The 26,627-nt window shown below is 44.6% G+C and overlaps 1 protein-coding gene across 11 annotated transcripts in view; it reads right to left on the bottom strand.

Moving 5' to 3' along the window:
- LOC147193054 (RNA binding protein fox-1 homolog 3-like) overlaps window positions 1–26,627 on the bottom strand; it is a 315,236-nt gene that overhangs the window by 68,715 nt on the left and 219,894 nt on the right. The window contains exon 1 of one of the 11 annotated variants that reach the window (XM_086132041.1): window positions 19,403–19,763. The exons of the other annotated variants lie outside the window; for them this stretch is intronic. Within the exon in view, the coding sequence (XP_085988167.1) occupies window positions 19,403–19,528 (126 nt within the window). The 5' untranslated portion in view covers window positions 19,529–19,763. Of the gene's footprint in view, window positions 1–19,402; window positions 19,764–26,627 lie in introns of those variants that run through there. 11 annotated transcript variants of the gene reach the window in all.

The following is a 26,627-nucleotide window of genomic DNA, read 5'->3' as shown; positions in this document are numbered from 1 at the left end:
CGTACCACCAGCAAACTACACATGTATTCCTTTTCAAGTAATGTCATGTGACAAAACACATTTTACCCTTCGCAACTCTGCATTAAAATGTTTTCTTGGTTTTCTTCTCAACGGTTTTCCTTTGCCCACACTTTTCACTTTTTACAAAATGCGAACATAGACCAAACGACAAGTTGATTTTTGGGTACAAAAAATTTTGCGTGTTCAATTAATTGGTCCCTCCACTGAATGTTTTTATTACCTTCACTTTAGTATTTTGTGATTTTTAATGTTCATTAGCAATTTAAAAAAATGCTAAACTTCATCAAACCTGAACCCGATGAAGAAAAGAATCCCTTACGTCACATGTGCTGTCTGGAATATCACCTGTGGACATTTTCGAGACCTTGACGAGGTTTCTTTGACGCGATGCTTTTTCTTTGACCTCTTTACCGCACCCATGATATCGTTTTGCGGGGGGGTCGGAGGGCGGGGGCGTGGCCTGTCCGCATGCAAAATGAATGAGACCCATATTACTGCAGGCATTATCAATGTATGAGCTTGAGGAAAGGCAAGGTCTGCCCTCTTCCTCCTTCTTGTTGGCCACTTTCCACGGCCACGCCTGGCACTGGTCGCAATGTTGTGTTTTCCAGGCGAGCCGGCTGAATCTCTCAGGAGGAGAGGAGAATGTTGGGATTTTACTGCAGACGTCCCACATGAAGGCGTCACTTTAGCCTAACAATTCTTTTTAAGTCCAACTGGCCATAGTCACAAAACTGGTCAAACATCATCAGCGTGTCACCCCCAACAATTAATCGATTAATCAAATTAATCAATAATTATTTTAGACAAACAACCTTTTTCAATTTGAAATTGTCCAAGTTCTTGAAATTTCACTTTCTCAACCGTCGCTGTTGGGGCGGGTGGTGGGGCGGGCGTTAGAGGAATCGGAAATCAATGGCGAACCAATTGTAATGCGGCTCCGCGTGAGTGCGGCGCGGGGAATTAGCGGCCCCCGTCGCTGTATCGGGTTCGCGGCCGGAGTGGAAAAGCTGAAACGTGAGGCAACTAACTCATTGCGCTTGATGAGGAAATTGGCCAAATGCATTTTTGTTTACGGCGAGTCAAAAGCTGGCAGGCGGCGGGAGGGCGAAGGTGGGGAGGCGAGGCTGCGGGCTCCATTATCCCGCCATCTTCTCTCAAGCATCCGTGATGAAAAGAACGCCTTTAACGCACTCATATTTCACTCTCACACTGAGATTTTGCTCTAATGAACATCAAGTTCACTTTGCGTAGTGCTTCTTCAAGCCTTCTTACCAGCTCAAAAAAAAGAATCCTCAGCTCATCAAGTCCCGCCTTCACAAACAACATTCAAATACAGTAGCCTAAAAATTACATTTAATATTATTATAAGCTGCTGTAATGTTAGGCACAGTTTGATTATGAATGCCCTGCTTAAAGACAGGAAATAAAGAATGTATCAAAAAGCATTGAAACCTCCTAACAGCTCTGAGAGACGACATGTAAAAAAAAATGCATTGTATGTCAAAGTTAAATCCAACTGAAGTGTACTTAAAAGGTGCTTATTTCGTGATCACTCCTTGCTTTCCAAGTATACGCACATCAAACCTAAACTGTGATAGGCTGAGACATACAGAATAAGGGAAAAGAATTGGACTTCGTCCTTGTGTTTTCCTTTGTTTATCCCAAAATGCTAACATAGCTAAAAGCGGCTAACTACAAATGTACGATACTTAGCACTGAGATTTTTTTTTCCTTCTCTTTTTTTTAACTGTTCACAAATCTGTGTTAAATTTTTTTCGCCCCTCCACTGTTTATCTTAAGTGTTTATTTGGGTGGTTTGCTAACAAAATGCTAACACCCAGCAAACTACAAGTGTCACCTGCCCAAGCAGTGATAGAAAGAAAAATATTTTTTTTACTGTTCTCAAATCTGCATTAAAATGATTTTTACTTCTCTCCTTCATTGCTTCTCTTAGGATTTACTTTATAATTAATTTGAGAAAATTCTTACATTGTCAAAGCACAACATTAGGTTCTAATATTTTGGTTTTATTGCTAGCTAATGAACTGACAAATCCACTACATGCTAACATATTTTTTGCCCTTGAAGCGTTTCCTTGTATTTTACTTTGTCACACTGAGATTTCTCTCGAAAGAACATTCAACTTGTACACCTAGTGAGCACGCGCATGCAGACACACACACACACACCCACACCCACACCCACACACACACACACACAAAAGATGGCGGCAGCGCTGCTCATTCGGGCCTGACACGACGGCGCTGAGCGCACAGCTGCGTACGGCGACTTCCATTCGGATTAAATGGGAACAGAAGAGTTCATTAAAGTCATTTACATACATCGCGGGTGCGCGGGGGAGGATGGGAGGGGGTGCGCATGCAGTGCATACATTAGCACTTGAAAGCGCACATCCCGCTGCAGTGCGGGTATATATGATGATGTATTATTTATCAGACGCACATCAAAAAGGAGAGTTTGCGTGACGTCGTAACGCTGGAAGCAGGAAGTCGGACAAGTTTGCGGAGAATTCTCCCCAGCGACCGCGTTGCGATGCCTCCCCGCTTAAGACGTACAAAAACAACAAATTGCCCGTTTCAAAAATTAGACCAGCACTTTATCAGGCTGCCATTTGCATGCCAAAGCTAGAGGGGTTACAAGGGCTCTTATTTAGGAACAAACGTTTTGGGGAAAAGAAATACAGCAATGAACTGATAAATAAATATTAATTAAAAAAAAGAAAAAAGAAAAACTAATTTTGATAAATACTACAGTTCAGTGGTACCTTGATTCAGGACTGACCAAATACGGGCGTTTATTTTTTTTTCCCAACTCCGATTTTGATTTCTCAACAATCAATTAGCGCCAAGCAATCAACCAATCAATGACAGCAGTTCCTGACACACAAATGGCCACTCCTCTTGAAGGCACACCACAACACACATATACACAGCTTTATGTGTGTCTCAAATACACTGTTTAATTTTTCAAGTTCTTTCATTATGTTTGGTTTTATGTTTCACAGTACCGTGCTATTTTTCTTCATTAAAAACATGTACCACAAAATGATGGTGTTTTTTTAGGAGGGAGGGTGGGGGGGATTGTAATTGAGATGCCATTATCCATTCTCAATATAAAGATCATTTTTCAAACAAAAGCAGCAAGCTATATGTTCCATTCTTGTGTGAAGGAAGGGCAAACAACAACAACAAAAACACATTACTGTGACAATCCATTTGAAATTGTAAAAAAGAAAAAGAAACACCCAAAATTGTGGAAAAAGTAGAAAAATTAGGAGGAATTTATTTATAGTACCCCTAATAATAAAAAAAAATGGCCGCAAACGCGAATCCGTACACTAATTGATCAAATGTAATTCGGTGATGAAGCACAGCTTCCGTGAGTAAAAATACATCTTTGTGACTCTATGTACTTTTTTTTTCCGGGGTGGGGGGGGGGGGGGTCCGGGGTTCAACATGCAGCCATCTTGACCCCCTAGTTGTCATGGTAACAGAATCTGTACTTGACACTCACCCCGCAGTAGAAGCGGTGGGGTGAGTAGTGGTGCATGAGACACAACCGCCCCCTCAAAACAGGCTAATTTCATTAAGACAAAATCATGTCACAGTGATTGAGATACCTGAGAACGGGTTAAAAAGAATGCATAATGTCTTCTTTAGCATTTCAAACGGAGAGGCAGAGAGAAAAAAGTAAAACGCTTGTGGGGGGTGTGGGGGATGTGCGATGAAGATGTTTCCTCATCATCCTCGCCTCCCGAGTGCCCACACTCGGGAGCTGCGGGAGCCGGCGTGTCAGTCGGAAAGCGAGACGTGATATTCCCCCGCGAGGCGTTCAGGTCGCACTCCTCGCTGTGTGCTTCTGCGTGTGTGCGTGCGTGTGCGTGTGTGCGCGCATATAAAGAGGTTTTGTCACCAGTGATCCCCGCGGACATTTTGTGTGTTTGATAAATCCTGAATGTTTTAATCGCATGCTGACCTTGATGAAACAAGCCGCCGTCATTTATCAATTAGGTGGGCACCAAAGGGGGGACGACGGGAGAGGAAAAGCCTCTGAGGAGGAGAGGATTTTCCTTTTTTTCTTCCCCCCCACCACATTTCAGAACATTTTACTCCATCTCTTGGAAAATAATCCTTTCAGTTCTCTGCTTGCCAAGTCAAACATTCCAGACGCTTGCGTCGTGATATGCAACTGTACCTTTTTTTGCAGATTTTTTTTAACCTATTGTTTTAGTGGGCTTTTGTGGTGATACATACAAGTCGGAATTTTGTGTTGTGTGCCTTCAGCATAGTTACCACGTTGTGTCATGACATGTCGGCAATATTGAATGCAACTGGAAAGACATGCGGCGCGAATAGGGGCAATAAGAAGACAGAAAATGTCCTTAGACTTCCTGTGTCTTTTTGGGCCTATCTTTTTGAGTTTTTTTTTTGTGGGTCTACTCATGAGAAACTTGATGTTTTATTGTCAGCAAAGTGGAGAAACTGACCACGGCCAAAAAGACCAGAAAAAGGACACACACAACAACAACAAAAAAAAATCCTGCCATTTGTATGTTTTGTGACATAGCTTCTTAAAAAATTTTTGGTGCGGTGACGTAATTTCATGTGAATAGGTGGAACCACCTTTGGGCCTGAAAATGCAGAACTTTCAAGAACAGTTAAAAGAAACCTGAAACTGGCAAAATGACTCCAAAAATTACCTCTTGAACCCAAAACAGCAAAATTGCTGTGTCTTTTTAGGCAAGACTGCTTGAGACGTTTTTGTGTGGGTCTGCTCATGAGAAACCTGTCTACCTCTATTTTCTTTTATGCAGAGCCAATTTTTGGGGGTGAATTTTCAAATCATTCAAAGAAACCCTGAACGTGCCCCAAGTGCCTAAAACGGCCGCTTCAAACCAGAATGTCAGATGCCTTGCGAAGGTGTGCTACTCTAAATTCAGATTGATTGCTCCAAAATCAGCTATTACGGCAGGGCCATGACGATGATTGACAGTCGTAGAGCGCATGACGTGGGAGGAAGGGGATCCGAGGACGAAGGTGGATGTTCCCATCTTTTCTAACATGCGGAACGTTTCCGCCCAATGATTCCATATAGAAAATAATCCCTCCCTTCCGCCGCTTGCCAAATCAAACATTCCAAAGGGAGCGTAAACAAGCGTCTGACCGCTAATCTGCGCGTGGGCGTCGCGTGTTTTGCTGTTCACCGCGTCAGCGTCGCATCCTGGGAGAATGCGGCCGCGTGGACGTGCTGCGGCGTCGCGGGGATTTGGGGTTGGGCGGAAGAGATTTACCGACGGTCTATTGTCAGGCGGGCGGGGATCTTCGAGGCGCTTGTTCATGTTTTACACAGTGGGTTGGAGTCGTAAAAAGACGTCGTCGAGTGGGAAGCGATATGCCAGACAATACTTGTGCAAGCCAAAAAAAAAGCTTGCTGGATGTTTGCATTGTGTGAACACATGAAACCAAATATTAAAAGGGCAAACCAACTGTCAATTTGTGAACAGTAACATAAAGGGGTTTCTGTAACGTTTCGCGAAGGCGTAAAGAGGAAACCGTTCTTCCGGATGATGTTCAGTGTTGTTAGCATTTGGTGGAAGCGTTTTCTCCCAACCTAGCACCGGCTCCTCAAATAGCAGGCCTGCCACAGATTGACTTCGCTGTCAGCGACTGCACATGTGAGCGACTGCTCATGTGTGAACGGTGGCCATTGCCTCCATGGTTGGGGGAGGGGGAGGGCTCACCAGAAGCCGCCCCCCAACCCCCCCAATCCCTGCAGCATTTTACAGTCTGTTTAACTTCAAAAATCACCATGTCCCACTTATTCCACCCCACACAAAGACCATTTCAACGCCGCTTGACAGTCTAGCTCACAGGTGTCAAACTCCTGGCCCGGGGGCCAGATGTGGCCCGCCACATCATTTTAAGTGGCCCGCAAAAGAAAATCAAAGCTGACAACTTCCATGTCTTATGTTTCTCAACATGTTTTATGTTGAGAGGGAAGAAATTTCATCTGTGCTGTATCTTACACATACGTACAGCACATTTGACAATAAAGGTGTATTCAATTCAATTCGATTCAATGATGCCTGGTAAAAAAAATAAAATCAAATTTTCATATATAATAAACCAGTGACATATTGTAAGCATATTCTTGTGACCAAACCCCTTATTACAGTTACTTAAACAATAATTGAATAAAACGTTATTCTTGATTTCTTTATATAGTTTCAGTCATCACGGCCCTCCAAGGGAAACGGTAATTGTAATGTGGCCCGCAACAAAAATGAGTTTGAGACACCTGGTCTAGCTCAATCTTTCTCGGGAGCCCCAGAATGAAGATGGTCAAAGTAAAGTTCGCTACTTGAGGAGACACGTAAGAAAAAAAAATTCAGTTTGAGACTGCTAAAAGTATAGAAGTAGAGTGGAGGGGTTGCTAATGTCATGTAGTGCTACCGGCTCGTCCCGCTTCGGGAATCCGATAAAGCGTTTCATTCCGCGGAGGTGAGGCTAATCTTCAATCTACGTCGCTCCGGTGCGGGCCCGATTATTTACGACGCGGTTTCAAATGGTTCTGCTGATCTCACTCGGGTCTTATCGTTGCGAGCCAACAACAAAAAGTGACGTTGGGAGCACCGAGAGCCAAAAAGATGGGCAGATTAGATGCCATCCGAGTCGGAGGTGGACCGGCCGAAAAGACGTGAGGAGAAAGATGGCGCCGCACCGCGCCACCCCCACAGCCGCCCAACCAACCCCCACAACCCCACCACCACTTGGTACCGCAAATGTGACTGGCCTCAAAGTGCTGACTGGCTCACAGTCCATTGAGTTTGTGCTCCTTATCAAATTACAGCCACCTCAATAACCTGTGAGCTGCAGCACGCCGCCAGAAATGAGGTTTTCTTCACAGCCGCGCCTCGCTCCTTCTCTCTTTCAACTCTCACATTTTTCTCTTAAAAAAAAATAAAAATCAAGCGGGGAAAGGTTTGCGGATGTGAACGTTTTGTAATTTTAAATGGTGGAAAGGTAGAGTTTGTCGGCTTCCAACGTAGTATCGGAGCCTCATCACACATGACATTGGACGACAGACTGAATCTGAACACCGATTGGCCACATTGCAATTGTGTCGAAAGCGGTTGTCGACATCCCAGATGCTGACATCATCATGAGGCTAATTATCCGAATGTGCAAAGTCGCAATGTCTCATTTGTCCTAAGTGGTTGTCGCAATCCCAAACGCTGACAATATCACACATCTAATTATCTGAAGGCGCAAAGGCTCTACAGCTGTTTGTCTCTCCCCCACCATTCCTCCCCCAAAAAAAATCGAAAAACATTTAAAGATGAACGTTTTTTTTGTCATTCGGGTTAAAAAAAAAATTGCAAAGAGGACAAAAGTTCAAGATTTTTTTTTACAATGACTGAATTACGATATTCGTATATTGTATGTAGGTTGTGTGTAATGTATATCCCCCCCACCAATCTCCCCAAAAAAGAAAAAAACCATTTCGAGATTAGTGTTGGATTTTTAAAATATTTTTCATGACAGCTTTCTGATGAGAAAAAATATTTACAAGATTAAAGTGAGGTCTTTAAAAAAATTTTTTAGTAGATTAAACATTTTGGTGCAAAGCCAGAACTGCACTGCCCCACAAAAGACTTTTAAAGCAGAAAAAAAGTAGAGTTTGAGGCAAAAATTACTTTTGGGTGGAAAAAAAATGGAATTGACAGTCACATTTGTATTTATCTATTGTATGGAAAGAAACTATAAAGTCATATTTTCAGTCAAAGTCATATTTTCAATCACGAAAGGAAAGCAATCTCTGACCATCAATCGCTGCGTTGATGATTTGTCTATGAGAACTGCAAATGACTGGAGACCAGTCCTTGGTGCATCCCGCTTTTTTTTTGCCACTCATGAGGACAAGTACCACTGAAAATGGATAGACGGCTGCATTCCCATTTTGCTGACACGGACTTGTGATGTCCAGATGGCCGTCGCCTTATTAGATTTTTTTTTCTTCCAATCCAACAACTGCCCAGCCACCCGAGTCCAACTGGACCCGAGTCGGCCGAGCTCCACCCTGATGTCATCTTCCTCTGCCACGGAAAATCACACTCCACACTGACCGGGCGCTCCCCCCCGCTTACCCTTCCGCCGCGCTCTGGGGCGACCACGCCAGGTCATCCGTCTCATTTTGCCGGCGTTATTACAGAGTCCGAATGAGAAGGCTCGTTGCGACTCGTCCGTCCAGACAGCTGATGGATGTCACCTTGCCTTCCCGGCGGACGAGCGCAGGTTGAGTCTCCCCAGTAAATAAGACACCCCCACCCTCCCTTTCCCACGTACGAATAATCCATCTTGTCCTGGAACGTGAGTTTACCGCCCCTTTTGACAACTAATTGATTCATTTTCAAGCTTGCTGTTAAGTCCCAGGAAACGTGACCCCCCCCCCCCCCCCCCAAAAAAAGCTGTCTATTGACAGCGACAAAAGTTTTCCTGACTGAATGCTGCCACAAAGAAAAAGTACAATGCAATTTTGCTGAATGTATAATTGTAAAGTAGTGGATGTTAGCAATGATAGCATTTGCGAAAGCCAATTGCTCTTTGAAGTCTATTCAAGTAAACAAACAATGATGACACCCTGTCATAGGACTCAATTAAAAACATTAAATTGAACCATATACTTTATAAAGTAATTCTGTCAATAACTTCAGATATTTTTTCCGATTGCGTTGTCAAGGCTTAAACCAGGAAGTAGCCAAATTGCTCTCATAGGACAGTTGACCCATCAATCAAATGTCAAACTCCTCCCTCTCGACTTCAGCGCCGATTTCATTGGGTGCACTGGATTCATTTTGTTTGTGCTCATCAGTGAGTCTTGATTTTAAATAAAAAAAAAAATTATTCCAAGCCGGCCTCTTGCGGTCAGGAGGCGGAACATCTCGCTCGTAAAGCGCCCGACTGCTACATCACACTTTTTTTGTTGTTCTTTTATGTTCTGGAAAAGACGGAAAAAACAACAAAGTAGAAGAGGAATGGTGATTCCAACGGAGGCTTTGGGAACAAAGGAAACACTCCGATGGGAAGACACAGAAACACCGCTGCAGTCTTGGAGTAAGAGTAATAGTAATAATTAAAGCTTGGCCTTTGCTTAGAGTCGTCAGGGGCAACATATCAAGGCACTCGTGTGCTCGCAATTTACTTGTAATCTGCAGCGGTGCATTTTGTAAAGGAAAACACCAATAATAACAATAACAATAAGAAGAATAAAAGCTGCCGTTTTGTTTGTGTTGAGGGGCAACATATCGAACCGCCCATGCGTACGTCATGTCAATGGGAATAAAAATCAGCTGCAATGCGCTACGCATCACAGTAACTGCAGTAATTCTCATGGTAATCATTCAAGCTTGTGCTTTGTCTTTGTTGCTGAGGAGGGCAACATATGTAACCCCCAATGTGCGTGCAACTTCGCTGCAAATAAAGCTGCCATGCATTATGCACGGGAACTAATCATCGCAATGATAATATTTTAATCTGCTGTTTTCTCCGTACGATGAATACATTCAACAAAACAACAACATGTTAATAATTAAAGCAACGGTAGTGTTTTCAGAAGCAAGAGATCAGCACCTGATTTGCTGCGGTGCATTATGCACAACAATTAGATGTATAACAACAATAATAATGATATAATCGAAATTTAAGCTCTGGATTTGTTTTGTCTGGTGTGAGAAATCAAAGCACCTATTTGCACACATTGACCTTAGAGCTTGGACTGAGCTTAATATGCACTGGAGGGGGTGGGGGGGGGGGGGAGCTCAAAAATAACAACTAGAGCCAGTGTGACGTTTGTGTTGTGAAAGGCAATAGATTACAGCAGCCACATGCAGACAACAACCTCGTAAAATAATTCGCTGCAGTGCATTATGTATAACAATAATCATAAAAATGATGTTAAAAAGTAATCATGGAAACCAAAAATAATCCAACACGAATTCATTTCTTTGTTTGTGTTTTACTGTGTGTTAAGTCCATGAGAGTCTGTGTGTGTTTATTAAATGAGTGAGCGTTAATCGGTGTGTCGTAATTAGCAGGAATGTGTGGTAATTGATGAACAACGTGTGACAAGGTTGTGTTCATTCAAGAGCGTGTACTAAGCGTGTGCCCGTACAGGCACGCGTTTTGCTAACTAACGAACGTGTGACAGTGTGCGCACACGTCACACGTCACAGGTTGAGTCTCCCCAGTAAATAAGACACCTGTTTTACACACCTGTTTCCACAACTAAGTTGTCGTCTTCGGTGCTGAAATGTTGACATGTTTTCGAAGCGCTAGCTTGTGGATGGATCTGCGTTCCACGTTGAAATAATCTTTCCCCATTGAAATGAAGGCAAAAGCCAATAATCTGTTCCCCCCCCCCACCCCCCATGCCCTCAAAAAACCCAAAACAAAACAAAACAAAAGTAATGTGTTTTTGGATGAGAAAAAAATAGAAGTACAGTTTTTTTTGGTCTCTCGTCAATTAGACATGTTGAAAGTATCAAAAACTGGGGTTGAAAGTATCAAAACTTCCACAACATCTGGTAAGCGCAGCCTCCCCATTGCAGGGTCTTCTTTTAGCCTGCTGGAAATTCCCCTCTGAACTCATCCATCCATCCATCCATCCATTTTCTGATCCGCTTATCCTCACAAGGGTCGCGGAGGGTGGAGCCTATCCCAGCCGTCTTCAGGCAGTAGGCGGGGGTACACCCTGCACCGGTTGCCAGCCAATCATAGGGCACACATTGACAAACGATCATTCACACTCACAATCGCACCTGTGGACAATTTTAGAGTGTTCAATTGGCCTACCATGCATATTTTTGGAATGTGGGAGGAAACCGGAGTACCTGGAGAAAACCCACGTGGGAGAACATGCAAACTCCACACAGGGAGGCCAGAGCTGGAATTGAACACGGTACCTCTGCACTGTGAGGTCGACGCGCTAACCACTGGACCACTGCCACCCCCCCCCCCCCCCCGATATTTTCAATATTCAAAAAATATACAATTTGGACAATTGTCTCTGCAGTTTCAAATTCTACTCAGATGCTGCCTTATGGATAAGTGGCGAACAGGAGTAGCCTGAGCTCTTAATGAAAGTCATTAATAAAATCAAATAAAAAAAGACAGTCGAGTAAATTGTGTGGTTTAACTGACGCCCGCCTGTACCCCCGACAAGTGGCGAGCACTTGAAGGATGACGACGCCACATTCCCAACATAATCATCACAGCTGCGCCGCCAGAGTAATAATTGGCCTCACGCTGCTCACGCCGCACATTAGCAATGTCAGCCCGCCATTCCATGAAATCCAAAACCTCAGGACGCGTCGTACACCAAAACAAAAAAAAAAAAAATGGCAAGCATGAAGCTTCACTGGAAGTGTAAGTGTGTGCAATGTCGTCATGGTGTGGCCAATGCCTTCTCTCGCTACCCTCGCCCGCAGTCTGCGAGGGGCATTCAAGCGTGGCGAAGAAGAGGAGGAAGAGGAAGAAGAGGACGTCCCCTGAGCTGCGTGAAATGAGCCGTAGGGAGAAACAAATAAAATGAAAGCTGTAAGCGGCCAACGACAGGCCTTCGAGGACAGCTTTTTCACTGCCAAACTTTGATGCCATTCTGTATCCATATTAGGAGAAAAAAATAAAAATAAAATCTGAATTTTGTGTCGGCGACGGATGTCTGGGATGCCTACTTTCAATTAGGACTCATTCGGGTCAATTTGCAATTCCGAATTCACCAAAATATGGGCCCTGGCATTCGCTAAATAGTGCTGCGTCAAACCAAAATGGCTGACTTCTTGCTCAATATCACCCATTGGTCCTTGAGACTTTTTTTTTTTGTCCAATCACGATGAGCAAGTTGAACCAATTTCATGTTGATCTGTGTTACGGGTCTGCGATTAACTGGCAACCAGTTCAGGGTGCACCCCGCCTCGTGCCCAAAGACAGCTGGGAGAGGCTCCAGCACTCCCGCAACTTTGTATGGATTAGAAAATGGAAGGACGGTATTGGAGCCTTGTTTAGGGACGATTTTTTTTCCTGTAACTTTCCAACTAGCTTACTGAACGAATTCACGTAAAACAGATGGCTCGGACTCAAATTTCTCACTTCTTCAATTCTGGGTCCTTGAGACTTTTTTGCATCCTGTTATGATAAAGATATCCACCCAATTTCACATTCATTGTTGTAACTGGAGTCAGAGGTTCATTTTACTTTTCCAAGAGGCACTAATGAGTGAATTTGTCCAAAATGGCAAACTTCAAATAAACATGTCTGACTTCCTATTCAATATCAGACAAAGGGCCTTGACTTTTTTTTGTGGGTGCATGCAGTTATGATTGACATGGCCAGTCAATTTTACGTAAAATGGTGACATTTGTATGGATGGCTCATTTTTCCAAGCTTTCTAGGGAGCGTTCTTGAGTGAGATTTATGGCTAAGTATTACACAGGTCAAAATTACACAAATTTCCACCAGGTTACAGACGCTTGCAAAAATTGGTGAACTTTTGGGCCTGTGGAAATGTTCAAAAGGTGAAGGAAAAATCATAAACAAGATTCCACAAATGGTACGTGGGCCATAAATAGAAATCAAAAAGCAGACAACGGAGTGGGCGTCTCCAATCCTTTGCCAAGAAGCCTTTTGTTGTCCGAAAAGCTCGTTAAAGACGCCGCGCTGTCGCTGAACAAACAGAGAGGCGTTAGGCGCTAATTGCCGTGCGATGTGCAGCGGTTTCGCAGGCGTGCTAATTAAAACCTGCGCCGCATGGAGGGGTGGGGGGGACGTCATTATGGGCGGAGGTGAGGACATTTGCACTAGTGAAAGTGTATTAGCGCGACGCATGCTAATCGAAGCGGCGGCAGGCAGTTGGCGCAGCGCTCCGGGGGGCTAGCGCGCCGCCGTGATGTTTAGCATTATCGGCTAAGTGGAGATATGCATGCATCGATGCGCCGAGTTGAGTCGCAATGCGGACGGAATGCAAAGCGTGCGGGACTGCATTTGCATTGGAGCTATTCAACGCCTGGTCTGCTGCGTAGCCGCCCTACATCCAGAAATGTGAAATTGTCAATCAATTTCATACCAAACCACCCCCACGCCACACACACACACACACACACACACACACACTTTTATTTAAAAAAGATAAACTGAAGGTTACGAGATATCCCCCCCCTTTTTTTTTTAAGAAAATTAAGATATTACATTGATAGTAACTTTGTGGTTTTTGCCACTGCAAAATTAGGCACAATTTCGATGAGTTTATTTTTCTCTAAATATGTTCAACTACTTAGCGCATATTGGCTTACAGCCCATTTGTGTAGCATGTTTCTGAAACACAAGGTCAAGGGGGCGCCCCTCTTTCTTTTTGCAGGTTTGGCAATCACACACACACACACACACACACGCACACACACACACACACACACACACACGCGCATACACACACCCAGACGCACACATTAGTAGCATTGTCGTGCACAGGAAACAAATGTAATTCTGTTCAATTTCTAAATGTCTATGGAGTAAGACGGTGGTGGCGGAGGTGGCGGGTAGCCTTCAAAGGGGGGGGACTCCACTCGCTCGGCTCGCTCACACAGCAAATGAAATTTCCAAATCCAAACGACTTAGCTGTGATTTACAATTCTCCCTCCGGGGCGGCGACAAGCGAGAAAACATTTCAATCAGGCGCGCTACCGCGGCCGCCTCGGCAGCCTTTTTTTCGCGAGCCGTGAATCAGCTGTTCAAAAGGACAAACCTCTTCAAGCCGGACTAAATTTTGTCTGCAAACACACTGGTTTGATTTGATATGAGCTTTTCAAACAAGATTAAATGTGAGAGAAAACAGGTGGAAAAGCACATTGATGATTGGGACACTATTTGCTTTTGTCAAATGAGGCGAAACAGAAAGGAATTGTTTTCGGTGCTAACAATAGTTAGCAAGCTCAATGGAGTGACACGTTTTGAATGTTTTTTTTGGACGATTGCCTTTAAAGGTGAAGTTAGACCTGATTTTGTTCAAAACAAGTGCTGTAAATGTAGTTTTTAAGTTTTGTTTGTCAAATGATGCCAAGCTAAAGGGATTGTTTTTCAGTGCTTAAAATAGTTATAGCGTGTTAGCTAGTGCAACGAGTATTTGAATTATTAATATTATTAAATAAATCCCAGCTAAATCGTTTGGATTTGGAAATGTATACTGTATATACATATATTTTTAACCCTAACCCTTTGGACAAGTTGTAGCTAATGTTATTAGCCACTTTCACATGCTTTTAGGGCAAGATTCAAAAGCGATCTATTTTAAAACGAACCCAAGAATTGGAATTGTAATGCAAAATGTTTCTTGCCGGTTCGCTGAAGTGACATTTCTGCACTGCTGTATCGCTATTTTCGGAGGCGGGAGTAAAGTGTGTGTGTGTGTGTGTGTGTGTGTGTGTGTAGGGGGTTAAAGGGAGGATTGGGGGCAGGGGTCTTTATTTGAAACATGGGCCTTTTGTTCAATAAGTAAAGTGTGCCATATCCCGGCCAAGAATTGGACTCTGGCGGTAGATTGAAACAGAATAAGCTGCATTGCGTTAACCCTTTTCCCAGCGGGATCCAGCAACGGGGTAGTGTGCGCGTGTGTGTGGGGGGCAGCGAGACCCATTTGAAGGGCCGACGAGGCTCGGGCTCATACCTCAAACTCATCTCCAGCTCAGCCGGGTGGCGCTAACGAGAGCCCGCATGGTAACAAAAACCCATTAGGCCTCCTCTGGATGCCGTCACCATTTGCAGCTGTCAATAGCATGGCTCGGCCTACCATAATTGCCCCCCAGGAAAGAAGGAAGAAGGGACGCAGCGCTTAGCACGGCCTCGTGAGACCACCGACCGGCCAACTTCTTTGATAACGGAGGTCGGTTTGGTCCGTCGATGGGGGTGTGGGATCAAGGACTGGGGGAGTGTATATGAGTGTATATCGAGAGCAACCCCAGCGGTCTGGCTCACCTTTAAGCATTAGAATTGAGGGGATGGGGCGGAGGGGGTGGGGGGGATAAAAGTGAGGGATTGGAAGCAAGGATGAAAATTCCGCAAAGGAAGAACAACGGAATATTCCTCAATTCAAAAAATGGTAACAAAGTTACCAAAATCACGAAAAGTAAGGATACAAAACAAAACTGGAAACAAAAGAAGGCAAATGAGCAAATACTGACGTTTCGGATTAGAGAGATGGTATGGATACAGATTACAGTCAGAACAGTTTCATGTCCTCGACTTGCACGGGATGACTAGGTTACTTTTCGGTGCTGTGGTGTGTTTGGCGGGGCACATTAGGAATGTTACAGATTACGGACATTACAGATTCAAGGTAAGGATGGAACAGTTTCACATCCTCGATTTGTACAGGATGATGTCACGTTTTCAGATCACGGCTTGTTGAGATGCCTGTTTTTTATAGCCGTCGCGATTACGCAATACCAGATGTTTTGGAGACCATGTTACAGATTACGTTACAAGTGTGGCATTCTGGATGTTATAGACATTCAATTACGAGTATTACAGATTCAAACAGAACGGTTTTACATTCTTGATTTGCATAAGATGATGACAAAAATTTCGTTCGTTTCGATCGTTGCCGTAAAACAAATCACGGTTTGTGATTTGTGGCACTAAAAATTTGGCAGGCAAGGCGTTTTACGGATTCCGGATGTTACGGATTACAGATGTTAGGAAATCCATCTGTTATAGATCATGACGGCGGTAAACTAGCGTTTCAAGTTAAATCAACCCCCACACCTCACTTGACACCGACAGATAATAGAGTTGGTTTTACGAGCATCGCCATAGGCTGGCCTTGTGCCAGCAAAACCGGCAAACGCCATAGACGCCATCTTTTTACGGCCCTGCAGACGATGACTAACTTGCAGCTGGACCACCCCCACGCTGCTCTGCCGCCACTGCTCAGCTTGTATAGTCATGCTCACATTCAGATTTTGGAAGAGGCTGACCCCGGCAGATTCCAGAAGTACGGAATCTGTGACACGCCCAAAGCATCCGGTAAGAAACCGTGATGCGGGAAAACCTAGGACATCCATCTGCAGCATTTCTCACACATCCATCAAATGTCCAAACACGAGAGTCGTGTCTGAAAAATTGGCACATCAGATCAGTCCACTTTATGCCGTTCATACAGAATCCAGCCAGCAACTAGATCACATCACCAACAGTTATGAAGTATAAAACAGTGTCAAATGCCATTCGAATAAATGCCGTATTCACTTCCGCGACTCTGACAACATTTTTTACAGGCTACTGGCAGCACAAAAAAGTATTTCGTACGGTTTTAGCAATCTTCGCAAACACACGAACCCCGTGAGCCAGAATATTGACATATACTTTCACACTGAAACACAGGTGACATCAGTCGACATGATCGCCATCACAAAACAGGGATGACTTCAACCTTCCATTTCCTGTTGGTACCTTTGACACAGAAGAGCGACACGGAGGGGAAAATAAGAAGCCACCATAAGCGACGTCAGCTACCGCCAAAGCCACAAAATTATCCTGCCCCCTTTCACACAGACCCCCAGCGAGGGATACTACTACGCTAAACTTTCACACAGGAGGGATGACTTCGACATTCCATTGTGTTTGTACAGAACGGCGGCTGGCTGCGCAAACATAACAAGCGGTGATCGCTACCTCCCAAACAACAAAACGGTCATACCTGCCGATTCTACGTTAGTATCTTTCACACACAACCAAGTGACACTGCTTTGTTGGAGGGGGACAAACTGAGTTTTGGGTACTCAACTGTTTTGGGGGCAAAAGCCAGGACAATGCTGCTTTGACGAGCACTGTGAAAGGAGCAAAAAGAGGCGTTAGCTACCTTGAAAGACATTTAATTATCGTCCCCCTCATTTTGTGTTGATGCCTTTCCTACAGGTCAGCTACAATGATGCTAATCACGTGATCAACCCCAGTCAGTCTACCATATTTACATGAATCGTGATAATAAGACCAATAAGAAGCAACTTTCCACCCAAGCGTGATTTGGAATGCAAACAAAGTGCGATGCAGCCAGGCTGGTTAACGAAACCTCCCCTCCCCTTTCTACTGTACCTTCTCCACGGATTCAAGGCATCACATCGCGTGAGCGAAGGAGAGAGGGAGGGAGGGAGGCGAGGAAGGAGACGCGGTGTTGGCAGGGGGAGGGGATGGGGCTTGCACAGCAGACGGCGTCCCAGGAATGAAAAGCGGCGAGCATGGGGAGCGGTCGGGGGAACGCCAAGTGTGACTCACAGGGACGTTTCCCATTTTGCGGCACTGTGAGGATTCTCCGCCAAAAGAAAAAAAAAACGGCAGACGCCGCCAGAAAAGATGATGCAATGGGGAGTTGGAGCTTTCTTTCTTTGAAAATGAAAGAAGAAGGTAAACACTTGGAATGAGGATGTCAACGAATTGCACATTCAACGATTTCACGGATTTCATCAACGGAGAAAACTCAAGAGTGCAACATGATGGGGAGGAGGGAAACTCCTTAGTATGCCACCCTTGGGGATCTCCTTGTTACGAAAAAACGAGTAGGTAGGAAATGATGAACAGGAGGAGTAGTCTAAATGGCAAAGAAACAAAAATGCATCCACGTTACAGATCAACAAATCAAACGCAGCAAACTCCTCACTGTGCCACCTTTGGGAATCTCCTGGTCAGGCAAAACTGACAGATTAGGTGAGACAGAAGAAACCAAAGCAGGAGGAATAATGCATACTGTCTTCAAACCAACTGTGACAACACATGTTATGCCATCTGTGGAAATCTTCAAGTTTTATATCCAGTACATCAACTGAAATGATTAGATGGGAAACTAAAAGCAAAATGGGTGGAATAATAAAGCAACGAATAAAATGCACCAAATTCCTTGTTATGCTGCCTTTGGGAATCTCCAGGTCATACAAAACAGAAGTATGAGATTGGAAATGAAGGGGATGGGGTTATGACTGAGGGAGAGGAAGAGAATTACAAAATGAGGAAGCTGCAAGGGAAGAATAAAAACAATACTCCTTGATATACCACCTTTGGGAATGTCTGGGTTTTATAAAACAAAAAGATTTTGTGAGTAACAAGAATGACAAAGAAGGGAAGGGAAATTATGAATGACAAAGCAGCAATGCACACCGTCAGCAAGGCAACCCATCAAACGTACAAAACTCCCTGTGATACCACCTTTGTAACCCCCCCGTCACACAATAATGTAAGAACCGTAATGCTGGAGAACTAGAAGAAGAAATCCAAAGTATGAATCAAACAAACTCCCCATTTGGGCCACCTTTGGCAATCTCAATGTAACACAAAATTAGGGAAAAGCTGTTGGGAAAAACACAATCTCCTCGTTATACCACCTATGGGTGCAGGTTACGCAAAACAAAAAAGATTAGACAGGGAAATGAAGAACCCAAGCCAACGAATCAAACGCAACAAACTCGCCACCTTTGGGAAATACAAGGTTATGCAACCCTTGAAGTTTCGGTGGCAATTTCAAAAGTGAAAACGGGAGGAAGGAGAGAATTTCAACGGAGGACTCAACACGCCTACGTGGTAATGAATCAAAACCACCAGACTCCCTGTTAGGCCAGTTTGGGGGGAATTTTCAGGTTGAAAAGGTTCCAATGAAACACACCAAACTCCTCGTTATGCCACCCTTTGGAATCTTCAGGTGATATCAACGTAAAAGATTAGGTCGGCTCGAGGGCTGCAACCGCAAACTAAACGATTCGAAGGCAAATTAAGTGTGAAGAGTTCGAAGGAGGAGGACAATTCCAAATTGCCCCAAACTCCTTGTGAGGGCACCTTTGGAAATCTCCTATGGCACAAAACTAAAAGATGAAGTTGAAAACTAAAACCCAAAGAAGGGGTGAAGACCTCATATGTTGATTGTTTTTGTCGCTGCCGGTTTATCAAGTCCAAAACTTGTGAATGAAAGAATTTGGCAGTGGGAAAAGCCGTTTTGTTTGACCGCCGCGATGAGCCCGAGGAGTTTTATCACCGCTGCGGCATCCACTTGTAATTTAGCATGAGTGACGGAACCCCCGCTCGTAAATCCCTTGGAGGAGGCGGGTTGCGCGAGGTAACGCCGCTGCTGAGAACCCCCCCCAAAAAAAAACATCCCGACCTGACTCAAGGCAAGTTGGGGGTAAAGTCTTCCGGCCAATATGTGAGTTCCGCCGTCTAACAACACAGTTACAGATCATTTACTGAAAGAGGAGTACGAGACGGGACAAAACAAGACTTCCACTGGGCTCAAAACCGAAGGCTTAAGGGAGTCGGGGAAGGAGTCTTACCTCCGGCACGTAGAGGAAGGTGGGGGGACACTGGAGCGAGTGCGGTAGCATCCCGGAGCCGGAGAGCAGCAGACAGCCCGAGTTGGCCATGGAGCTCAACGTGGGGTAACGGGACGCTTTGCGCATTTACGCGGGAGATCCTTCCACTCTGCTTCGCTCTTTGCTGTCCTCGGCTCACTCTCGCTTGTCGCCTTTTTTCTCTTTCCTTTGACTGGCTTTTTTTGTTGAGTCTAGCGGAGCGGGGCAACAGTGTGCGCTTACGTTCCTCCTTTCTCGCTCGCTTTCTCTCGCTCGATTTTGCGCCGCCGCTCTATTTACTTAGAGCGGGAGGATAAAGGCAACAAAAGCATCCAGACACAGAAGGGGAGGTCCCGGTCGGAGGAGGAGGGGTTGCCGTGCCGACAGGGGGTTGGCTCATTTGTGTGTGTGTGTGTGTGTGGGGGGGGGGGGGGGGTGTTGGACGGGGGAGTCTTACTGATGAAGTCCCCGGTGGATTCCGACATCAAACGCTCCGGGAACGGGCATGACATTAGAACAGCTGATCCGAGGCACCAGCTAGCTCGTGGGACGCCGCGCGCGCTGCTTTTTAATTGCACCCCCTCGTCCCCCCCCCCTCCCCTGCAACCCCCAACGTCGCCCCCAAAACACACGCGCCTCTCAGCGGATGCTATGAGCACTCAAAGACACACCGCTGTTTACAACACGCGTGGCAAAATGGAAGCGTGATGCTCCAGCTGCCCTCCACGGACGGCGCGCCAAAGGTTGATCCAAAGAATATGGACAAGCGTTTCTTAGTCCATCAACAGAATTATTTTTACGAGCAGTGGAATTTTAACTGCACTGTTTTTAGAAAAAAGATTTTATTGAGTCCTGAATGTCAAATTCAGTCCTTTGTCATAAAATGGATTGAATTTTCAGCTTGATAAATTTAGGACTTTTTTCTCATCAAATAGATTTTTTTTTGAATAGATACTGAAGCTGTAGTGTCATGCTTTTTTTAAATTGAAATTGTGACCATTTTTCTCTGCAACATTGTTATTTACAACTTTTTCAAGACTTTTTTACCCTCAAATGTAGAATGTATTCCTTGTACAATTACTGAATTATTTTTTTCTGAGTTCCAAACATTTTTGCTTTAAAATTACATGGTACTACTCCTAATGATTTTCTTGGGGGAAAAAAAATAAACTTCTTTTTCTCTTACTGTTTTTCTCCTAAAACAATTGTTCAATTAAAATGGTTTTCCATGGAAAATATTGACTGCTGATGTTATTTGGGGCAGGGGAGGGGGGCAGAAAAATTGTGATCTTTTCCTCAAAATTTTAACCATGGCTCTTTCAATGTTTTTTCCCCATAAAATCATGGGCTTTATTTTTGTCACGGAGAATATTTTGAATTCGAGAAAAGCATTGTCACTTATCACATCGAATTCAGACTTTATCCTGATGAATTTTGCATTTTTTTGGGGGGGTGGCAATACTTTTTTTGCTTGCAATATATTCGGTTTGAAATCCAAAAATGATTCCATTAAAATGGCAAAAGGTGGCGAGCATGCGCATTCAAAAGCCCTTCGCGATGGTGGATGGATGTGCTCGTCATTAATGACAGTTGATTTAATAAATGTGTTAATCACTGAACATTCAGGCCACACATACAGCAGCGGGAAGCCGTCGCAGGAAAGTAAATAGAAGAAAAAGAAAATCCGCCCGAGCTCGTGCTGAGCGGCGTGCGCGTGGCATCGCCAAAACCCGCCGGCAGCTTTCTTTTGAGCGCGTCTCTTTCCTCATCCATTCCGTTTGATTGCGCTTTAAAGGCGGCGGGCGCGCAGACAAAGAGAATGCACAAAGAGACGCGCTTACATCACACTTTAATGACCTCCAACGTTGCAAGGCTGCGACAAGTTGGACTTGATTACGTCCACGGTTGGCTTGATCTGGACCCTGACCATCCCGCGTCCTCCCGGGACAGGAAGTGCTGGGAGGAATGAGCGGCGATTGAGGTGGGGTCAAATGAAAGATGGAACGAGAACGATTTAGAAGTGCGGTCAATGATCCAAAGCGGGCCAGAAATACATTGAAAGAGTCAAAGACGATGCAAAATGTAAAAAAAACAAAAAACAAAAACAAAAAACCTGTCCTGTCTTGTCCTGTCTTTGTATGGGTTCTGGATTCTTATGAGCAAAATTGCTTCAGTTCTTCATCATTGTTTGTCTACGGTCAAATTAGTCCCGATTGTCGGCATTTTTCCACGCACAAAAACTTCTCGGTGTTCATTCTGGTGAACATTTTTACTTGCGCTAAAAAGGAATTGTTTAAAAATCAAGCCTCGAGAGTCACTTTCATTGAGCAATTAGAAATTTGGTCGACAAGTGTATCATGAGGAAAATTCGTCAGATGCATTACAACATAGAATTTGGTAGATATTTTGATCATGAAAAAAATGCCCCCCAAAAATCACAAGAATCCACGCCCCCACCCAAAATTCCACGTTGGTTTACAAGACTATTTTAATGTCGTTTTGGCCATTTTCAGGGTTTCTTTGAATGCTTAGAAAATTCACCCCCCGCCCCCAAAACTGGTTCCACAGATCCACAGGAAATTTGGTAGATATGTCTTAGTTAAACACCCGCCACTATTTAGTCATTTTGATCATGTTCAGGATTTCTTCGAAAGTTTTGAAAATTCCACTTCCAAAGCCGTTTCTGCTTGGCACCATGAAATTTGGTCGACTTTTGTATCATGAGCAGATGCACAAAAAAGTCACAAAAGGCCATGCCTGAACAGACAGATATAATATACACAAGATATCACCATATTCAAATCAATCTGAAGGGTACAGGCTGAAGCCAGGGCTTCTTAACAACTACGTGTTCCACAAAACAAAACAAAAAAAATACAAAGTCAGACAATCAGTTTTTAAAAAACAGCAAACAGAGGCTAAATCTGTCCAAAATTTGAGATGTTGCCATCGTTTAGCTGGAGCACAATCTTGGAAGACTCATTTTAAAGCTGATCCATTCGTAATTTGGAGATTCCCGTTTGTTTTACGGTTATTTGCTGACTGACATTGGACGCTGAAGAAAACGCTTCTGGCGAGCAAGTGGCCCCCCATAACCATGGTGACGCCTTTTGCGAGCAATAAACATGAGATCGATACATCGTAAAACGTGGCGATGGAGTGCGTACTCGGCGGGGAACTTCGGGCCTTCCAGAAGCTCCGCGCGACCAGGTCGACGCACAAAAAAATAACAGCAATAATGACTTGGTGAAGCAGCATGTGGTTCATCAAACCAGGCTGTTACGCTCGTTTATAAGTGCAGTGCTACCTTGACTTACAAGGTTGTTTTTTTGGGGGGGTTGGGGGGTTCCCAATTTGCCAACATTTGACATCCATCCATTTTCTGATCCGCTTTATCCTTACAAGGGCCATGGGGCATGTGCTGGAGCCTATCTCAGCCGTCTTCGGGCAGTAGGCGGGGGACACCCTGTACCGGTTGCCAGCCAATCGCTGGGCACAGAGAGACGAACAACCACACAAGCTCACACTCACACCCAGGGACAATTTTGAGTGTTCAATCAGCCAGCCATGCATGTTTTTGGAATGTGGGAGTACCCAGAGAAAACCCACGCAGACACGGCGAGAACATGCAAAGTCCACACAGGAAGGCCGGAGCTGGAATCGAACCTGGTGCCTCTGCACTGTGAGGTCGACGCGCTAACCACTGAACCACCAGGCCACCAGTGGCCCGGGAATTTTTTTTTTAATTAAAATACTGTAATGTGCGCTTGCCAATGCAATCAACAGTACAACATTGAAACAGAATACTGCTTTCCAGTACAAAATGAAAACGCTCACAAGGAGCGACTCCTCTTGACTCTCACTCCCTAGGCCACACCCCTTAAAGGCACACATCCAACCTGGAAATACCTTCAAACAGCAATTAGGGTTGATGAAATGAGCGTCTTTCTTTGCATTCTCTTGTTAGGTTTTTGTTGAGAAGACCTTGCGTACTGCATTCTTTGCATGGTTAGGCGCAATTTCGACAACATCAGCGAATGGGAGGCCCGTTTGCTGTCGGATGGGCCGTCACAACACGGATAGCCGTCTCTCTCCTCCGGCAGCCATCTTCCCCACCCCCCGTGAGCACCGTCTCTCCTGTCTCGCCACCTCCGCCGCCATTTTTCCCGCTATTTTGCGTCTCATCGGTGCAGTTAATAATTCAAATGAGCACAGCGAGCAACGCTCGCTTCAAAGAGGGCTACCGGCATGTTCTCCACGCCGATTTTTTTTTCTCCTCTTTTTGTCATGTGAAATCAAAGCCCTCACACACACACACACACACGGTGGCGTGTGGCCAATTAAAAATAAGCAATCAACGACTGGCACAAGTCCTCGGCGGCGATCGCCATGGCAACATGGGCATTACTTGCGTACAACTCAAACGTTGCCGAATGTGTGGCGACGGCATGCACAGAAACGGGTGTGTCACCAATTATTAATTGGGTCTCTGGGCACAACAAATCCTCATCTTTCTCATTTTTGGTGGTTTCCATGGTGACTTGGCAATAATTGCTGTCGCTTTGCTGTTATTGTTGTTTTGCAACGACAAATTTTCTAATCACTGCGCCAGTGTGACCACCGTCAACGATAATCCAAACGATTGGCGACACATTCCAACGTTCGCAATGGCATTAATCATCGTAAATCAGGACTCTTCATGAAAGAAATCAGCGAGAGAACATACAGACGACATTTATGTCCTAATTGGTCTTGCGACCTTGAGTTCCAAGTCTGAACTCCTGCGTTGTGCTCAAAAGATACATAATCCATACCGTGAAATGTATTTTTTAATAAAGACCAGATTGTATGAATGAGCCCGAAGAGATTACTTGCACATTCAATTGGCCTTAAAAAAAATAACTAAGCATGGCTGAGCAGAACGACAAAAAAAACCCCACTTCAGCAGTTTTTTTTTTTTTTTTTGCTCATCTCTAAAGCACTGAAGTTAGTAGTTAATGTCGTTTGATTTTCTTCCCTCTTATTGACTTGTCTGTATATGCTGCGGGATGCAATAAGATCAGACATTCACGGACCACATAATTAGACACGCAGGATAATGAGATCCGTAACACGATGCAATCAAACCTGCTGCCTTTACAACAACAATATTATTGCTGTCTTTTTATGTGTTATACTGAGAACTGCTTTCTAATATTGGGAACCACAGACCAAACAGCTTAGAAAAAAAAGCAACTTGACAGCTCATTTAATCAGAACTTTTTAACGTTTTTTTTTGTTTTTTTTGTGATGACTGTTGGATGGTCCTAATCGGAATTCAAAATTGCAGCACTGCTTACCTTTTAGTTTTGACAACATTTACCAGAGTCTAGCCATGGCTTGAATATGGCTATGGATCTTCATCCAAATCAGCCAAAGCAAAATTCAGCAAAAGTGAGAACCACTCACACACACACACACACACACACACACACACACACACACACACACACACACACACACACACACACACACACACACACACACACACACACACACACAGACATACACACACGCGCACACGCACGCACTCACACACGCACACATAAAAACATTTCAGAATTAGTCAGCTAATGGGTTGGCAGGGTCTCCAGACAGACGACGATTTGTATACAACATCAAAAGTCAATTTTGCTTAATACGTCTTCCTTGAAAGACATTTTCTCAATAAGTTGTTATTTCGATGATAATTTGTCCGTGGACTTCTGAGGAAATGGGGGTTTGATTTCTCCAAACTTGACCAAATAGAAGAAAAACAAGTAGAATTCCAGGGAGAAGAAGAAGTCGTATGAGAAGAGGAACAACAAAAGAAGAACATAAAGTCGAAAAACAAGAAGAAAAAGATGCCAAGCTAGCGGAGGAGCGCCGTTCAAGTCAGCCCCCAACCCCCACCCCAACAGGCTTACTCATTATCTGGCATTTCGGCAGTGCCAAGCAGGGGCATGAAGATACCCATGGGTAGGGTGTCTGGGGCTTGGGGTGGGGTGGGGGGGGGCATACGTTTGAAAAGGGGAGGTTACATTCTCTTTAAAGGTTCACTGATGAGGTGTCATCGCAGCCCGCTAATTAAAGCTTATGTCGTATATCTTAGAGATAACGAAGCTACAAATGCGGTGGGGGGGGGGGGGGGGGTGCTGAAGGGGGGTCGGGCTTTTTACATGTAGCTTTACGCGTTGCAGGATGGAGGCTCGTGACCCTGAGGAGGATGTGAGGCACCGGGGATGTTTGTCTGAAAGGAAGAATAATTCAAGCTCTCCATGATTTCTTTACTTTGAGCTCACGGAGGGAATAAGCAGGCAGTGCCATGAGGGGTGGGGGGCATTAGGTCGAAGGGTGGGGCATTACGATCTTGAAAGCGCGAAGGAATGCAAATTATGGACATATTCAGACATAAATGTTACAATACCTCCCCTGAAACACAGTTGGTTTGATCAGTAATATCGTCTAACATGATCACAAGCATGACAAGCATGAGTACCCGATTTCAAAAGATGCCAAATAGTGACCGCTACATTGCGCGTTTATGCTAACAGATTGCGTGTGCCGTTGTCAGTGGGCGTGTTGCGTGTGATATACGAAGATCGACAATATTTACGAAGATCTCGTACAGCGGGCGTTAACTTGCGTATTTACTCAAATGTTTAGCCGAGTGGAAAAGTTGGCCCTGCTGCTTTTCCGTTTTGCCTGCGCTACGTTGGCAGCGTTTTACCTCGGCCTGTCAGACGCGCAAATGAAGAGACAACATCATAATTCTCTCAGGTTTGTTCAATCATACGGCGCTTGCTAAACTCATTTTACATTTATGCCTTCTACAATGTATAAAGATGAACAGCGGAGTAAGTTAGCGCATTTGGTAGATGCAATACAGGCCCGTGTGAGCAAACCTTTCGTAAATCAGGCCATCGGTGTACAAAGGCGAATTGGCCAAATCCCACAAATACAAAATGAGAACACTCACAATGAGATGCCGTAGGCCACTAAACACACAATCGCAATTTACTAGGACATTGTCCCGCTTCCCGACAGTTTGGCGTCGTGTCGGTGAGCCTCCTTTCTCCCGATTTCCATCAGCCACGTTTTGTTACGTCTTTGTTTTTGGAGTTTTGATGCTTCTGCCTTGCACCACGGTTTTCCATCTTTTCATCCCCAGTAGTTAGTGCTTTTCGTT

The sequence above is a fragment of the Hippocampus guttulatus genome, chromosome 16, assembly GCF_054856545.1.
Source record: "Hippocampus guttulatus isolate MCC_2025c chromosome 16, RoL_Hgut_1.0, whole genome shotgun sequence".
Classification (NCBI taxonomy): domain Eukaryota; kingdom Metazoa; phylum Chordata; class Actinopteri; order Syngnathiformes; family Syngnathidae; genus Hippocampus; species Hippocampus guttulatus.
Note: the sequence above shows the minus strand (reverse complement) of the source record. Positions and strands in the feature narration are given on the sequence as shown.